The following is an 18,485-nucleotide window of genomic DNA, read 5'->3' as shown; positions in this document are numbered from 1 at the left end:
GTAATTCTCACACTGGCACACTGACCTGGTCATCATAGCGGTAGGTGAGGAACTGCTCCCCCGTGGTGTCCTCAAGAAAACTCCCCTGTGGAGAAAGTGCAAACTCAGGCAAGAAGTATGCACCTTGGGACTGCTCTGCTCCTGCCTGTAAGAAATTCAGAAAGGTCACGTCACACCTACTGCGAACACAAGTAATTGTTTTAAAAAACTATGCATATAATTATAAAATCTAGACATGAATTTCTGGAGAAAAAAAAACAAAAAGTGTTGTGTTTTAAGGCATGGTGTTTCTGGGTGGATATTTTGCTGTGATGGAGACATGCTAAATACCTACAGAGGTACAAGATTCCTCAACAGCAGAATAATCTACTAAAACAAAGGAGATCATCTCTGGCTTATCAAACATCACTGCTCAAGGACATTCAAAAAGCAATATTACATTTTCTTCATCTTTATTCACTTCACTAGGGAAGTGGCTACTGCAGGTATCAGGCTTTTAGTTAAACACAACACATTTATTTTGACAGGAAGACACAAAGACAGAATCACAGACTAACTCAGCATAGAAGAGATCTTGAGGCTTCATCTAGTCCAACAGGGTTACCTGTGAAGTCATGAAACCCTGAATTACTTTCCTATCTTGCAGGAAGATATTACTGCAAAGATGACATGGGGAGTGGGAATGACCAGAGTGAACACAGGCAGTGCTGCATATTAGTTCAGGATGCTATTCACAGCTGGGCAACAGCACCTGAGAACACACTGGGAAAGTAAAAAAGGGCTCATTTCAAGCATAGAGGAGTTAATTCTGTCAGAATCATAGCTGGTACCTCCAGCTGGGCTGTCTGACACATGGGCCCTGATTAGAGGAGCAGCTTTTGCTTGGAGGATCTGTGCCTGGTCAGCAATCACAGCGCACCTGAAGAGTGCTCAGCACACCCTGCACATGCTGGGCCAACACCATCTTACTGCCCTGGAGGTCCCAAGCAACCCAGGTATGTGGCAAATGCTCTGCACAGACTCTTCTGCCCTTATTCCCTCTGCATTTAACATTGCCCTGAGAAGCCAACTGGTTTGCATACTGGAGAAAATGAGCAATCATCTTTTGAATACAGAATATTGAGTCCAGCTGTGTAGTGAGGACAGGGCAAGGGGATGAACATCACCTTCCAAAAGGTTGAAACCTTACAGGGAGGGAAAAAATGCCTGAAATGGGCAAGTTACTGCTGGACATTTACCAATGAATAAAGTTAATAAATAGAAGTGTAATTACACTGTATATTTTGACATTTACACATCAATTTCACATGAAAGCAGGCAGTTGCCATCACCCAGTTTCTAAACTCTTGGCTAGAACTGTACCAAATATAAGTGCCAGCTAACTAGAGATTTCTAAAGTAATTGTTATAATTTAAACCAGTTTGTGGTGGAAAAGGAAGGTAAGACCTACTGCACTTTCTCTCTTGCAGTAAGCAAGAAGCTCACAATTTATCTCATAAAAAGCAGATGGCATGTCATTTGCAGGATGGTCTGGAGAAGCTTACAGTGCTTTTGCTTACTCTGTTGAGAGCTGTCAGCTTCTCAGACTGCAAACCCCATCAGTCATGACAGCATCAGATTAACATGCTTGGTTTAAATCAAGCAGTCTTCATATAAACGAGAAATAACTTGCAAAGGACATGTCTAGACTAGGGTAAAGGTCATATTTCAGCATGCAAGACTGAACAAGACTGTAAAGAGGATTTTTTCATCAGGCCTACATAAGACTAATTCACATTCACACCATATTATCATTACATTTCTATAAAGCTTATTGCAGCAGAAATCTCACTCTTACACTTTAGCCATCTGACCTTATTTATGCATAGTTAAGTAATAAAATATGGAGAACAAATCTGCATTTGGTAACAGCAGTTTCCCCATAAGGCCACCAGAAGAGGTCCCCAGCTCTGCTTCCTGCTGAACCCGAGCTGGCTGCAGCTGATGGGAGCCTTGATGAGAACCTAACCCAGACATGGAAGGGGCTGACATAATCTGGCACCTTTCCCCACTGGTTTCACTGGGCTAGCCATTGATCCTATGTGAGGGAATATGGCAGTGATGTAATCCTATGATTTCAGCACAGGGCTAATGGATAAGAGATATGCATTCTCAATCTCAAGTGGCCTGGGTCCAAGTACTTATCATTTCTACCTCAGTTTTGCCAGGTGTAAAACAATTACAGCACCTACTGACCTATCTTAATGGTGGGTTGTTTAGTTTATATTTGTAGAATACTTTGGAAAAAGAATCCTGTTAAGCACTAGTGATTTATAACTATTTTTTGAAGATTTGCCTAACTTACAGGCAGAAGACAACCAAAATTATCCCATCATACTTCTTAGCTAATTGTATCTATTACACTGTTGCATAATTTATCATAAACAAATTTGTCAGCAGGATACATAACAAGACGCTTGTATCTCTCATCTTTGTAATTCAAACATTTAAAATAGAAAGTCTTTTGACATTAATCAGTGCTTTGAATATAAAACATGCCAATATTTGAAGTTGAAATGGCAATTTGATAAACATAACAAGAAAAGCTAGGGGTTTCTAACACACATTCCACTTTCTTGTGAAAAGCTAATGAGTAGCTAGGCACTTGAGGAGCAGAGGAATGCCTGCTACAGTCAGGCAAGCAAAATCTGGCTTCCAAGCGTGGAAAAATTCAGTGTAAAACGTGGATACTTTATAAGGTTACACGGGAGGTTACAATGGAAACTGATTGTCAGCTGCAGCAATAGGTACTGCTACCTGTCTGGTATAAGTCAAGTAAGAAACAATACAGCCAAGCAACTAATTACAAATAAAAAACAATCACTAAGAACACACTATCAACTGTCATGGCAAATTGATGCTGAAACCAATGAATTACATCTGATAAACAACCCATACGTAGAAGTTCATTTTAAAAAAATCAAATCTGCAAGTGTTCAAAGAACTCTTTTGTATCCACTCACCAAGCAGCAGAAAAACATTTTTGCCCTCTAGATGCAGGCACCTTCAAATAAGCTGTATGTTCCTAATGCACTTTCATTCATACATTGTACTGAACATAAAATATAATGCTTCCACTTAGTCCATTTTATTCCCCACTGAGGAATCTACCAGTGCTCCTTATGAGGTTTTTATATTTCTATGGGCACTTTGGCTTAAACATAATTCAAATTTCAACAGTCTGTGGGTTTATAGTGTATTTGAGATCATCTCTGAATGACTTAGCTAATCTGATATAAATTCATGTTTTAAAGTAAAGACTATAAGTGCAAGTTTCAGAAAACAATTACATTTCATGCCAGTGTTTTAGGTCTGTTTAATGGCCAGTTTAATCTCAATAGCTTTAAATTAAATGTGTCAAGTTACAAGTACACTTAAGATTTAAAGCAGGCATTTTAAACCAGCTTTTGAGACCTTAAGTATATGAAGACAGTAGAAGGTGATAACATAGCCAAAGCAGATATAATACTAATCACTCCATAAAATTCATTGACATTAATATATCATGTAGCAAGAAAGTATATATTACCTACTGACAAAAAAAAATAAAATATATAAAACCTGGAAACAGATCAGTGTTTGAAAATCTTTCTAGTCGATTAGGACATGTAACTCATTAGTTAGAAACTGAAAAAATAAGGTCTTCCATGCTACATCTTTCTACCTTTGTGATCAAGGAGAACTACCCTGATCAGCAGAAGTGGCAAGTGTGAAATGGCACTGGGTTTATTCAAGCTTTGTGCTGGAGCACAGCTTTGATCTCAGGCTGTGATTGCTTCCTCACTCACCACTCCCCACCTGAGTGCTGAAAGACCAAATTACTCTTCCACTTTCAAATTGCACAAGACACAAAGAACTGCCTGTATCCAAGCCTCTGGTTTTAGATCTCCTTCCACCAAGAGCTGCACATTGTTTTGGCTGCTGCCCAGTTTCAGTGCTCTGTAGAACACTGACTACAAGCATCTGCCCGAGTTGCTGGATTTGAGGATTTGGCTTTATATTATCATTGAGAGTAAGGGAACGGCCACCGTGTGCTTCCCAGCCAATACTGCCATTAGCAAGTAGCAAGGCTGAGAAGGACTGACCTCCCACACACAGCTGAGCATCTCCCAGTGACTGAGCACAGTAGGTGCTGCTGGGGCACAGCTTCTGGTTCATTTGACCCAAAATTAATCCCATTGGCACATTCTGAAATCACCACACAATGCAAAGTACTTCAACTGCTCTTTTTTCCCTTAATACCCAGAATTCATGTTAACTATTGCCATACAGCTTACTTAAAACTATCAAATCACTGAAGAGTTTTCCATTACTTAAAATTATAAATATTAATCATTGGTCATCCCTTTCAAGTTAGAGAGTAACAATTTCATCCAAGAATTTAAAGTGCTATTGTAATTTCAGATAAATTTTAAAATCTGGTTTAGTCTACAGTTCTTGGAGATAATTTGATACTAAAGCCAAGACAAAGATCAACCAAACCTTGTAATTGCAGGCTACCATTCTACTTAATCACAGCCACCAAGAGACTTGAAAGTAATCGTTTCATATTTATATATGGACAGCACTGGCTTTAGAAAGAGAGCTTTCTACTAAGTCTGAGCTGTGACAGTCAAGAAGAGAAAACATGCAATGTCTCAAAGAAATTACTTGAACATAATTAGAAATAAAACATTAATATTTCAGGTATAGACAAATTTTTAATTTTAGAGTTTCTTGGCACCAAGAACCACATACAGAGAAAAGAAAGAACTCTGCTGTTATGTACATTTAAGACATATAAACATTACCTAGATTTAAATCAGTCATTCCCTAATTAAGCCTGTGTCCTTGCTAAAATTGGGAGCATAATTTAGAGCAAACTGGAGTAATGCAGGGGAAAGCTTCAAAATTATCTGTTCCCAATGCTGAAAATTATAAACACCATGTTCTTCCTGAAACTGCCTCAATATCTTACTTGTAAAAAGAAACACAGACAAAAGATAAAAGGTTCAATCAACAAAGGCTTAACAGTTATGCACAACTGCACTATGCTGCCCAAAGTAAATTCTATAAAGAAAAGACAAATACAGTGAAGGCAGTTTGCTTTCCATAGTTTTGTGGCTCTTTTATTAGTTCTTGTTGGAAGCGGAAAATGGGCAGCGATCATTTCCAAGACCGTTGTTTTAGGGAAAAAGAAAAGATGAGAAAAGCAAAATGAGAAAGACTATCAGCATTCTTAATGACTTGTAAATACATGTTTGTCAGATTAATATGCACAGCAAGCCCAATCATATACCAAAATGTGTGTATTCCCATTTAATTCAAGTTAAATATCTGTCTCCTGAGCTGCTGCAGCACTTGATTTATGCCCCAGGGAAGTAATATACCAGCTAAGTAGCAGTTCAGTTTAATGGATTTTCAAGGACTCCAATACAAAAATGTTAGATAGAGCACAGCACTCCAGCTCCATCACAACATGAAAAAGTGAATTTGCAGATAAACAATGTCACATCAAGAGTTCAGAACTTCAGCTATCTCCAGAGCAAGCAATCCTGACGAATAAATATCTAGTAAGTGTCAGATTAGCTTTTGTCATGGCCAAGATCTACAGAAACAGCTTCCTAATGCTAGACACTCTGAAACATTTAAAGACCCTGCAAGTGAACCGAGTTTCCACAGAAGCTGCCAGCAGCTCAGTATTTCTGCAGACCAGGCCAATTATTTAATTATTAATATTAAACTAAGAGGCCAGCATTTCAAATCAGAATTAAAGTATAAATGTCATTTCTCCTAGAAAAATGAAAGAGGACTTGGCTGAACTGAAGTCAAGCACTTCTTCATAGAAGAATCCTGAAAGAAAACTTGGCTGTCAGATTTCATCAGGGAAGTCACAACTGAGACAATCTGAAACACTGAGTCAAAAGCTCTACTGGGGACTGAACTAGAGTGGGACACTCAAGGATTGTTCTTCCATGTTGCATGCTCTGGATTCGTTAAAAGCAGACTTAAGATGTGTGATTTAAGCCCAAATCTAATGATTTTTCCTCTCATCTCTCATTGTTGCTTGCTTGAAAGTGAAGAAATAAAACAAGCTTGGAAAAACGTGCCTCTGAGTTGAAAATACATACAAAGATAAGCAAAAGACAATTCTTAGATATTTTGGATAAGCCACTGCTTTTCCAGCACAGTAAAATACTGCCAGCAAGCAACTTAGAAACTGATAGTTCAGCTATTGTTTGAAGTGTCTATCACTGAAAAGTGAATCTAAGCTGCAACTGTAATCATATTCACAGCTGCAGGAAAGCAACTGCCTACATCATCTCTGCTGCTCCAGCCATCCTGCGCCATTCGCGCACTCGGAGCCGTTCCAGTGACTGGAATGTGCTGAAGATCACGTCACACAACTAAAGTGCTCAGCCCAAACCTTTCTTCAGCTCCCAGTTTGTACAGCCTTACTGTAATAGGAAGAACAATGGAGATCATTTAGTTTTTAAACTAAGAGCCCACCTTTCAGTCTTTTCAAAAGAACATTTCTACCACCATTTTTCTTGATTTAATGTGAATACATTTTCTTTGGCATAGCTTAGGCTGGAGACTGAGATCAACACATTTTGAAATCTTTTTCTGCACCCTCTAAAATTTATACTAGTGATTAAGCTTTTGGATATTTATCAACAATTACTTATGTTTTCTCTTGCTATTGTCTGGCTAGAAGATTAAACATTTCACTGAAAGGCTCCAGTAGTATTTAGTCAAAACTTCATTTATTTTCAAAACCCAGCTTAAATATCCACTTTGCTTCATATTTCTAAAAGAAATATTTCTGAAAGAAATATGAACCCTGAAGTTTTTCTTCTTCTAGTGAAACTTCTTCTAAATGCTGTGTTAGGCAAACTCTGCCTTCTTTCCAAAGAATTGATCGGATGTGCCTAAAATTTGCTCTAAAAAGAGCAGCACCAGCAGACTGAAGCTGCTCCCAGTAATACCAGTGGCAAAGTTTCCAGGACCTCCTCACAGAACCAGGGCCCAAATCCAGCTGCAGCAGCACAGCATCCCCTGCAAGGTAACACTGAATATCACTGCTCACTCAGTTCTTCCTACTTTTGTATAAATAAGAGCCAAGGGGAAGAATTCAGCACCCAGACAAGACAACCCCAGAGCAGCTCACTTCCAATTATTGTCAGAAAGTTAGTGACTGTGGAGCAGATCCTGCTTTCAAAATATGCAATAACCAATTATTTCCCCAAGTCTTTAGCTTAGCCTTGGGGAATGGGGAAGGAGCAGAACAATGTTTAGATCCAAAACACTCTACACTGGTGAGTGAAGATTCTACCTGCGTGTCCTCCAAAGCTTGTGCTTTGGGGGCATAGGAGTGGTTGGGGGATGCTTTCATTCTTTTCTTTTTTTAAGATTGAATCCCCTTTATCAACTCTCTTCTGTGATGAAATATTGAAAGGAAGAAGTATCTGGAAATGAGACAGAAAATACTAGTTCACTTAAACCCCTTTTCAAAATCTTGCAAGACAGACATAAGTGACTAAAGTCTAAAAAGATATTTTATCACCTCTTTCACCATATGTTCCAATATTGCAGACAAAATCTTCTTTTATTCCTTATTTAGTAACCTAATAATTGGTAAATTCTTGTCATAAAGTCCTTTCAGTACTTTTTCAGCATATTCTCGTGGAACTCTACGTTTTATTCATTGACAGTTTCTAAATGTTCTCATGATCTCCACCGAAAAGAAAAACAAAGTTACAAAATTACTGTGGGCATTCTTAGCAAAGAAACCAGGATAATCTGTAACATTAAAGTTTTGTGTTGCAGTTTAACCCGACAGGCAGCTACACACCACACAGACATTCCCTCACTCACAGCCACAGCAGGAGAGGGGAAAGAATCAGAAAAGGTAAAAATCTTGGCCTGAGATAAAGACAGTTTAACAGGACAAAAAAGAAAATAAAACAATAATGATGATAAAAGAATGTACAAAACAAGTGATGCCCAGTGCAACTGCTCTGTATTTGCTGACTGAAGCACAGCCAGTCCCTGAGCATCAGCCACCCACCCCTGGCCAACTTTCCGGAGTTTTATTGCTCAGTGTGTTCCCATCCAGCACAGGACATCCCTCTGGCCACTTGGAGTCACCTGTCCTGGCTGTGCCCCTCCCGATTTCTTGTGCATCCCAGTCTCCTGTCTGGCAGGACAGAATAAGAAGATGAAAAGTCATCAACTTAGTGAAAGCACTGCTCAGCAACAACCAAAACACCATTGTTCTCATCCTGAATCCAAAATACAGCACTGCCAGCTACCAGGTGGGGAATTAACTCCACGCAGCCAAATCCAGGACATTTTGTCAGTGTCCTTTATCATGAACACCAAGTGGTGAAGGATTTTTTTTGGTTTTTGTTTTGTTTTTGTTTGTTTTTTTTGTTAAACTGACAAGCTGCTTGTCCATGACCACAATTGCAGGTCCAGTTATATGCTGGAGGAAACTGGAGCCATAATCTTTGAGGAAGTGCAGATTTCTTTACAAAAGGCAAGAAATAAGCATAGTTCAAGGCAATGTAGGATCACTGTCACAGGCAGCTGGATTATAAAACTCAACAAATCAACTTACAACTGAATGAAGATTCACACTGCTTAAGGAGCAAAGGAAGGAAGAAAATTAAATCAAGAAGTATATAGGGTCAATACTTTGATGGATGGAAGAAGCATCATCCATGAAGGGCCAAGACACCCTAGAGTAGCTTTGACAGGCCATGCATTAACACAGACCCCAGGATAACTCAATAACACCACAAAAATGATGAATAGAGGCATCACAAGAAGAACAAGAGGCTGTAGAAGCCTAATCATTTCTTCATGAGATAAATAGCATTCAATTGGCTTGCAAGACCATCACAATTTTCTAATAAATTACTTCCTCCTCATTGCCTTTCCCAGTATCCAGACTGGATAACTAATGCTGAACAAAGGTTACAAGAAAGGTGTGTGTGCTCCTAGGTAACCAAAAGTTGCAGTTAAACAAAAATTCCTCCTAAAAACTAACATAAAGCAAAAATTCTGGGCAGGTGAAGCTTCATGGCACCATTTTGTCAACAATTCTGTACAGTACCTGTAAAATGTCTCTTTGTTTTCACCTGGCCACAGTGATATGCGACACTGGTGTGACAGCAGGATTCAGGATTTAAGGAAAAACACTCTCCATTGCATATGACCAACTTTTCTTCATGCAGGTCTCAACACCCCACGGAACACAATAGAGGTGGTAGCAATTTGTATATTTATCTGTGAGCAAAATGGGACCTAGGACACTGTGGGGTACTGCAAAAGTGTGTTAGCCACCATCAGATAAACAGGATAAGGGTGAGGGAATGCAAGACCACTCAATACTTGGTTCCTACACAGTATACTATACAGAACTAAAAAATACACTTAGTTCTTATATACTCCAGTATTACTGTGCTATTCATCAAGACATACTGTGTGACTCAAAGTTGTCAATATCTTAATTTACAATGGCTGCTCTCAGGAGAGTCTGGGACTTCTGACTCAGATTTTCCCAGTTCTTTTTAATTTAAATTATAACCTTAATGTTATTAATGTTATGTTATGTTAGTATGATTATTTATATTTAATTTCCTTTTGAGTTTTTTCTTTAATAGTGATATAATTTGAACTGACACAGTAACACGCTTTTCATATACTTCAGTTGAAATTGGGCCTAAGGGCAGTGAAATTCTCATCCATAAGCTGTGTGAAGAAAAAAAACTCTGGCACTCAGAAGCCAAACACCTGCTAGAACTAGTGGCCGATCCAGATTTTTAAGAGAATTCCTGTTGCATAATGAAAACACAAAGAAGGGAAATGTGTGGGGTGATGGAATGGTATTAAAACCACGGCACTTAGGGGAAAAAAAAGGAATCCTAAACCACTATACACTTCAGAGCTAAATGCTGAAGATTTTGACATTAAAGTTGTTCATGAGTGCAATTATAACCAGATACTTCTGTCATGTGAGGAAACCTGAACAGTGACTGTGACACATTGCAGGGCACTGCCATGCTTTCCACTGCTAATGACAGGGAGGTTTTTCCCTGCCCCCAATCTCTGTCCATCTGCTTCTGATTCAGGTGGCAGGGAAAAATGGGCAAGTATTCAGCCCCCAGAAAAGGCTGCCCTAGCACTTGTAATTTTTCTTCATTGCATACTGTTTATACAACATTGTCATCAGCAACAGGGTGGTGTTTATCATGAACTAAACAGGTAGATGAAACGGATGGAATTGTTCTACTACCGGAAAGGACTACAGATTCTCATAAGAGAGATTGACCTGGAAACAGGCAAACTCTCAGCCACCAAGAGCTGGAATAATTTCTCAGCAGGAAAATATATCTTTTGCACAACTCTTTTTAACATCAAATAGCCCAAAATTCAAATAGGAGAACCCAAAGGGCATGCAACTAAGCAACTCTGGCAGATCTGCAAGATAGAAAGCTTCTGATAATCAATATCTACCATCTAAAAGCTTCTCAATGACTGAAGAATCCTGTAAGTGCCAAGAGAGCTTGGGCTAACTCTCCTCTTCATCCACCTTTCTCAGCAGAGCACCAAGAGCTCCTATCACCATCTTGTCAACATTTCTTTCAAAAGGGCTCTGGAGTGGGGTGTATCCCAAAATTCTGCTTACAAAGACAGACCACCCTGAATAAGAGCATAAATAAAGTGGTTCTCCTCCCTGTTACCTCTAGCTGGAGAATCCTCTCTCACCTGGAAGAAACCAGACTGCAGAGAAATGCCCCAGCCAGATGTTCACTCCCAGGCTCACTTAGGATTTCCAACAGCTCAGCACACAAATGCATTTAACATATGGTGAGGAAAATGTGATTTTTCCACTGTTAGTTTTCCACTACTTCTGATAATTTTAGTGATATTAACCCAGCTCTTTGTCTACTCTTCTTTCTTCACTGCAATAAGTCCCTTTGCAGGGTTTATGGACTGAGCAGCCTTGCACATTGAGCTGGTCAGGCACATTTTCACAATAAGGAAGCATTTAAATGGTCATGGTTCTGCTGTAGGAATGTTGGTTTAAGGCTATTAATAAGGCACATGAGGTGAATGCCTTTCAGCCAAGCACCCTCCACGTGTGCACACCTGTTTCAGCATGATTTTTAAAAGAAATTCCCAAAAGAAACTGTTCATAGCACGCAGTTTCTAAGTCTCAAATACATTTCTGCAAATACTCTAAAGGTTTTAAGCTTTTTGTGCTTTACTAGTGTCAGGAATCCTGATACACCAGCCATGAGGCAAAGCCTGCTTCTTCAGGGTAAACCATTTTCCCCTAAGAAATAACTTTTGTCTTATCTTTCATCTGCCATTTTGAGATTATTGACAGTGACTTCCAGTACCATCATTCCCACCTGATGTGCTACTGCTGAAATGGTTTCCCAGACTGAAGCCCACTGTTCAATCACTGCAACTCACTTCTCCAAGCACTCTAATTTAGCTACATCTAAATCTCAGCTTAACTATTCCTTCAGTCCAGTGATGCCAGTCTTGGTATTTATGATCCATCCATTTTTCAGCTTCCTCTCACTTTTTGCAAGGGAGAAAGGGTGAATGTTCAAGTATATTTCATCTTTCCCTCTTGCCAGTGAAAGCATCTCAAGCAGGGCAACGTTTTAACTGTGTGTTGTACTGAGCCAGACACTATGCAGCATTAAAAATGAAATGCTAACTAGAAAAAGGTTCAATAACTGAACAAAACCCAAATAATGCAACTGTGTAAGAGGACATACCATTAATCTGAAGATTGTTCCCTTCCTGGTCACAACTCATCTACCAGCATTAACTGACAGCATTTCACATGTACACTCACTAATAAGCCACTACTTGGATTACTCTGCTTTAGCAGCAAACCCCAGAGCAATTAAAAGCTCACATGACAGGCACTGCAGGCATCTGTTCACTGACAACTGTTAAGACTAATGGTCATTAGTTTAATGACTCATTTTTATTCTTCTATACAATGTGTACAGTAATGCTGGAGGACTGATATGGTGAAGGGGAAAGGGCTCTTACTGAGGTGAGAAAAGATAAACACAGGCCCTGCTGCTGGAAAGAATGAAATAAATCCTCTGAATGAACCAGAATTGCTGAAATGTTAAAAGACACAGCTGAGCAAGTCAGACATAAAATGAAAATAGAAACTGCTAGTTCAGAACAGGGTGCCTGCTCTAATCAGGATAGTTTCAACACTACAACTTTATCACCCATCTTCCATGTCCAGCAAAGAAATTTTATTAGGCAATTTTAAAATTATCCAGGTGATTACAGAAAGGCATGCAATGAACAAATAAAGGATGAAAAATGGACAGCATTTAAGAACATCTGTAATTCAAAGGCACCACATTGTCTAGAGCTTTGGAATTTAAAAATGTATGATGAACTATCAAATGTTCTGTATTTTCTTTAAATATTTTAAGCACCAAGTGTCTTGTTTGTGACTGATCTCGTTATATAATAATTTTAGTCTTCTAATGGTCAGTATTTCAAATGCAACAAGTAAGAACTAGAAGTGAGTGAAACGGTTATCACAGAAGTAACACTGAGAGATGGGCCCTATGTATTCCTACTCACTCATCTTGTATTCTCATTCGAGCAGCTGAGTGAATTGCTTCACTGTGTGTGCACTGCTCTGGGAACTTGGCCCCCACATCCCCAGTTTGTGATTTGCCAATACATACCACCTGCACTGTGAGGAACGGAAGACCTTCCTGTGGAGGAATATCTTCCCATCCTGTGTGGGTGTACAGAAGCAGATGTGTGTGTACAATGGATAGTTCCCAGGACAGATGAACTGAGACATGTCATAAGTCATGCACTGCCTTCCAATTATGATTATCTTTCTACAGGAAATTTAACAGAATAATTTTACTCCAGAATATCACTCTGGAGTTTATGATGGCATAGCAGATGGACAGTAGGATAAATGGTCATTTCCTTCTCTTTACCAGCAGCTTGAAGAAGCTAAGTGGAGGAAGTGACAACTTAGAGATCCACAACTGAATATGAAGCACAGACTGTAGTTAAGCTACTGAAGAACCCTCCTGATTGAACAGTAAAGGCTGTGGAGGGACTGAATCTTATTGTTGTTGCTGATACAATCAAATCTCTTAACACATTTGCCTGGCATGCAAAATGAGCAATCAGCTCTAAGTGCCATGAACATCCTTTACAAGAAGACTCATTCATCCTCTCCTGCTCCAGCCAAGTGGAAAACAACACTATTTTGCCCAGAAGTAGGATGAGTACTAAGGAAAAGCTTTTCAAAAGCAGTTTTTATATACTGAATTCTAAAAGAGTACACATAATCTTGGTTTTTCCCCTTGACCTTGCCTTTGAAAAACTGCCATGCCTCTTGTAGGACATGGGATACTCTACTCACCCCTTTTAAAACCAGCAAGGGCCAGGGGAAATGTGGAGTCCCCAATAGATGCCCCACGTCTAACCAGTGGTGCAAGATCATCTGCTCTTGCACATCGAGCAGCTGCTCTTTTACCACCACCATTTGCACTTCAGGTTAAACAGAATTCTTGACAGCATAGTTTAATTTTAAAGATTTACAGAGGGGCACTATTCCTACAGAGTATTTTTCAACTATTCCTGAGCACTTTTGGAAGGATCTGTGGCAATAACCTCCCCTGAATTTTCTTATCCGCAGTCAGCTCTTAGTTTGCCAGTACAAGCTAATGTGAGCTCGGAGGCCAACCCTAACAGCTCAGTATCTAAAGCTTTAGCATGGTTCCAGATTCTCATATGTTTGTCTTTAGCATTCTAAGACTTTTCAAAATACAGACAGAATCCAAGAACAATGGACTGTGCAAAGGGAGGGAAATAAATTCATCTGCCCTTTTATTTAATTGCAGAAGATTCCTTTTGCCCTATACATCTATAACTTCTCAGACTTAAAGACAACCATGACACCAGAAATTAGTGAAGCTGGAACCTTTACAATCTGGTGAACTTGCAGTGGTGTGAAATACTGTGATCTTACTGGTTCAATTGATCCATCCTTATCCCGCATAATTATAAATTTCTGCACATTCTCCACTGCTTTGCAAATTGAAAAGAGTCTCACTATTAAGCGATACTGGAGTTATCTGTAGCAATATTCTTATTTTCGTTTGCACATTCTACAGGCCTGGTTTCCTCTGCACCCTACACAGAGTAAAATGCTATTATAAGAAGCCTAAACAGCAACCATTTAAAATAACAACATGCAAATATAAATCTTAACCTGTGTATTTCTCTGCAAGATTGGCTGTACTTGGAATTATCAGTCCAGAACATCTCTATTTCAGAGCCCAGTTCTTTTGGCCAAGATAGATGTTCTTTTATCGTGATTATAGTGAAAAAAGCCAACTTGCTGGCCTGACTCAGGCTGTAATTATTCTGTGTCTTTATACAACCTTTTTATAGTTCCTGGTGGGAAGGCTGAAGGAAATCCTACACATTGCACAAGGTCTAAAATTTTTTGCCCTCTTCCAGAAAACCATTTAAAAATGACTGAATGAGACTTATCCCTTCCCTATATGATTTTTCTTTCTTAAAATTAAGATAATGCATGCAGCGATTTCCCACATTTTGTGTTACTCCAGTTTTAATAACCAACTTTAATAAGTGTTGACTGTGAATTATTCTATTAAAAAATACAAATAATTAAAAAAAACCAAACCTGATTACCTACTTATATAAAACCTTTAAAGAAGCAGCTACACACCTTAAAAAGAAGTGTGGGGCAATAATTAAATCTCCAATTCAAAAGCTGTAGGCTAAGAAGATTTAATATGGTCTTGAAATCTCAAAACTCTTCATTTCTGTCATTTACAATCACAGAGTCATTCCAAATTACCTAAAAGTCGTAAGAATGCAAACCAAGACCTATTGCAAATCAGTGTGCACTGAACTACTGCTAGTTCCTGGGAGGCTGGGGGCCAAAGACGTGTAGGAAAGGGAGGGTCTCCCTCACAGTTCTTTACAAGGTATAGAAATTACATCTTTAAAAGTCTAGTAACATAACAGGAAACCTTGTGCTTAAATTCTCAAGTCTACTGTGAGTGGACAAATAGAAAATCAGGGCATTCCACTTAAATAAATAATCCACCTACTGCTACTAATTATATTTTTCTCTTCTCATGTAGATGAAAAACAGCCAATTTGTACTATTTTCAGAATAATATTCAAGGAACAGAGGAGGTTATATGTACAGCACATTTTAAACAAAGTCAAAATACAGAAACAAAATTCAACTTCAGTTGAGAAAAAGTTTTAAAGAAATTAAAGTTAATAGAATAAACCCTACTCTGTAAATCTCTTCTCATAATTTCCTTTAGTTAAAGATAACAGCATATTGGATTTAAGTCCATACATAACACATCAAATACTTTTTTTTTTCCTACAGAGGATCTATTCATAGAAGCTTGTATTTGCAACATATGCAGCAAATTATGCTATTAAATACTTAATCCCAATAAAGTTTAAATTTCACCCCTAACAATAAAGCTTGTACAGTTCTTGCTCTACTTGAAATCAGATTCTAGAAATAAACAATAAAAGTCATAGGTAGGTATCATAACAATTAATAATTGAACATTTGAGATATATTGGAAATACAGCTGGTTATGTGGAAATGTTCTGCTGAAATATTAAGACTAATCACTAAATTTTTTGCAGTCAGCAAATAAAAAAAGAATTAGAGTCAACATTATGAAGATGTAGGAAAATGTCAGCTAGGTGAGAGCCTTGCAATTCAGTTCACATGAAAACCTCTCATGTGCCCTGCAGAGCAGGCAGCACTGACCCCCCCGAGAGGCATCTGCAGCTCCAGAGCCTTGGGGACGAGCTGAGGACCTCAGCAACCCTCAGCAACAAAAATCCAGAGGGAAAAGCCCCTTGTGCAGCAGAGATCCTTTGGCACTGACAGCAGCTCTCCAAAAAGAGCAGCAGACACAGATGAGCTCCACCAGCATTTTAAACACTGAACACAACAAGCATCAATGAAGAGAACTGGACAAATTTCAACACAAATACCTGCACAGAGTAATAAGTTGTTGAAAGTAAGATCCATTAGAATTCAGACTGTCCCTAGCATTCTAAATTTTATTTCTACTCAGGTGCTCCATACCTTATTTCTGACCTGTCTGGTGTTAATTATGCAGCTCTGAACAGGATTTTTTTTTCTAAGCTACTTTATTAAAAGAGCCAATTTCCACACAAAATCATGTAAGCAGGCCCCTATTTTACAGGGGCTATCATGCCACTGTAAGCCCCAGAGCAGGTATTCAGCCTAGAAAAATGCATCACCCTTCAACATGAAGCATCAGTCCTCGTTTTTCTCAACTCATATTCTTATTCAGCTGTGCAAAGAGCTTGATTGTGTCTAATTTCTCATCTAAAAACAATGCTGTTTTATTTTGCATTGTTTTATGCATTGTTGTAATTGTTATAATGCATTGTTTTATGCACCATCACTGTAACTTATATGTAGGGAAGAGTCCACCAGGAACCTGCAGCTTTCTAACACTTAATTCAGACTAAAATTCAGCTAAAGACAATCTCAGTTTGCCTGAGACTTTGTTAGTGCAATCACATATGCTACACGTGCACATATTTCCATAGAGCATACACATAGAACAAAGTTTAAAATTTCAACAGTGAATTGAAACATTGCACCCCTGAAGCAAAAAGTTGTATTTTCCTTGGGTTGTTAAATGCTACTCATGAAAAAATGTGCTAACTTTTCTCTGCAGGCAAAGGAATAGACTCTTTGACAGGTACTGGGTACTTCTGATTTCACCTAAAGATGCAGATGTAATTTCTCAGAATACAGATGTCTAATTCTTTCAATTCATCTATCTCAGGCACTGAAAAAAGAATTGGGTCCTTCATTACAAGAACAGATCAATGGAGCTGGACCTGTCTCCTATCAGCTGTGGAATCCCATTATTAAAGTCAGTAAATTGCTGCAGTAACATGGAATAAATTCATGAAGGTGTTCAGAGCAGTCTGATTTTGGGAAGAGCTGGGGAAGAACTAGCAGGTGCAAGGATGTTGCACTTAAACTCTTTCTCAGGAGACTGGATAGAGTTGATGACATGGGAAACTTGGGTTGCCAACTTTCTACATAGTATATAACTCTGGGAAAATTAATTGGGTTATGAAGGTCAAAGAGAGAGGCCAGCCCATTATTGAAAGATAATCTGATTGAATTTTGCCAATTTTATCTGAATGATTACTCTCCAGATGAAGAGCTAGTGCCACTTTTTCATTGCTGCTAGTCTTCTTTCTTCACTTCACAGCTCACTTCTTTCACAGACCCATCTGGAACTAAGAAATCACTTTAGTGGAAATTTCCCACAACTAGAGCTTAACTGGCTACACAAAACCAACCCTTTCTCCACACTCAGTGCAGTTTTTCTTGACAGATCATCCAAACTCAGCATCCTTCTCTCAGAATAAGGCATTCTTGAACAGAATAAGACAATGTTGAGTGGCAACAGCAGAACCCAAAGGTTGGTTTTGCCCATTCTGAGCCAGACATGCACATTACTAGTTAACATTTGCATAATTCATTCACATCATCTGCCAGAGGAATCTTACTCCATGAGTTAAATTTTATTCATAGCTCAAGTCTACATTCAAAATAAGACTGGGCTAATATGGAAGCAAAGACTTATAAAAATTGAAAACTCCCTTTGAAACACATGATTTCCAGTAAGTGCAGCTAGCAAAATGCAAAACACGGTCAACATTCCTACACCATGATGTCAATTTTCATATGCACAGACAAAATGCTCTACATGTAGAAATCAGCTCTGTCTTCCTCACTGGTGGTATACTCATGTCTCCCTCTTCTCCCCTCAGATCTGCACCTTTCAGTGGAGAGTGCAACCCGTTAAAAGGCTCAGAGACATCTTCTGAAGATAATAATTCTGGCAAAAACCCACACTGACTTTTAAAAAATGAGTTTCCACGTTCTGCTTCAGTTCTCCTGAAAAACAATGCACATGCTCTAAGGACCAGTTTTGATGTTTCCCTCTACAGCAGTTCAGAGGAATTTCTGCCAACAAGGATGGACCATAACACCTGATAAAATGGTCTTCAGTGACACACAATAAAAAAGTGACATGCAAAAAATGCAAATCACTTCAATTTTTGCAAGGTTTATAAGCAACAGGAAAATTATTATCTCTGCCTGTTTTTTTTCCAGAGAGACAACTGCAACCATTTTTCAAGAAAACAGCTGCAGGCAGCATTCTAAATGCCATCTGTCCTTAGCAGTTATATGATGAAGAGATGGAGTGATTCACACCACACAACAGGGAATATGATAGCCAGCTAGTTAGCACTAATAAAACTCAGCCTCAGTTTGCTTCCTATGGGCAGGTCTTACTCCAGAA

The 18,485-nt window shown here is 38.8% G+C and overlaps 1 protein-coding gene across 6 annotated transcripts in view; it reads right to left on the bottom strand.

Moving 5' to 3' along the window:
- Positions 1-18,485, bottom strand: part of ADAMTSL3 (ADAMTS like 3) — a 174,694-nt gene that overhangs the window by 144,571 nt on the left and 11,638 nt on the right. For all 6 annotated transcript variants that reach the window (XM_033071114.1, XM_033071111.1, XM_033071113.1 and 3 more), the window contains one exon: positions 26-145. In XM_033071114.1, the coding sequence (XP_032927005.1) occupies positions 26-145 (120 nt within the window). The remainder of the gene's footprint in view (positions 1-25; positions 146-18,485) is intronic.

This window comes from Catharus ustulatus, chromosome 12 (assembly GCF_009819885.2).
Source record: "Catharus ustulatus isolate bCatUst1 chromosome 12, bCatUst1.pri.v2, whole genome shotgun sequence".
NCBI classification, from domain to species: Eukaryota; Metazoa; Chordata; class Aves; order Passeriformes; family Turdidae; genus Catharus; species Catharus ustulatus.
Note: the sequence above shows the minus strand (reverse complement) of the source record. Positions and strands in the feature narration are given on the sequence as shown.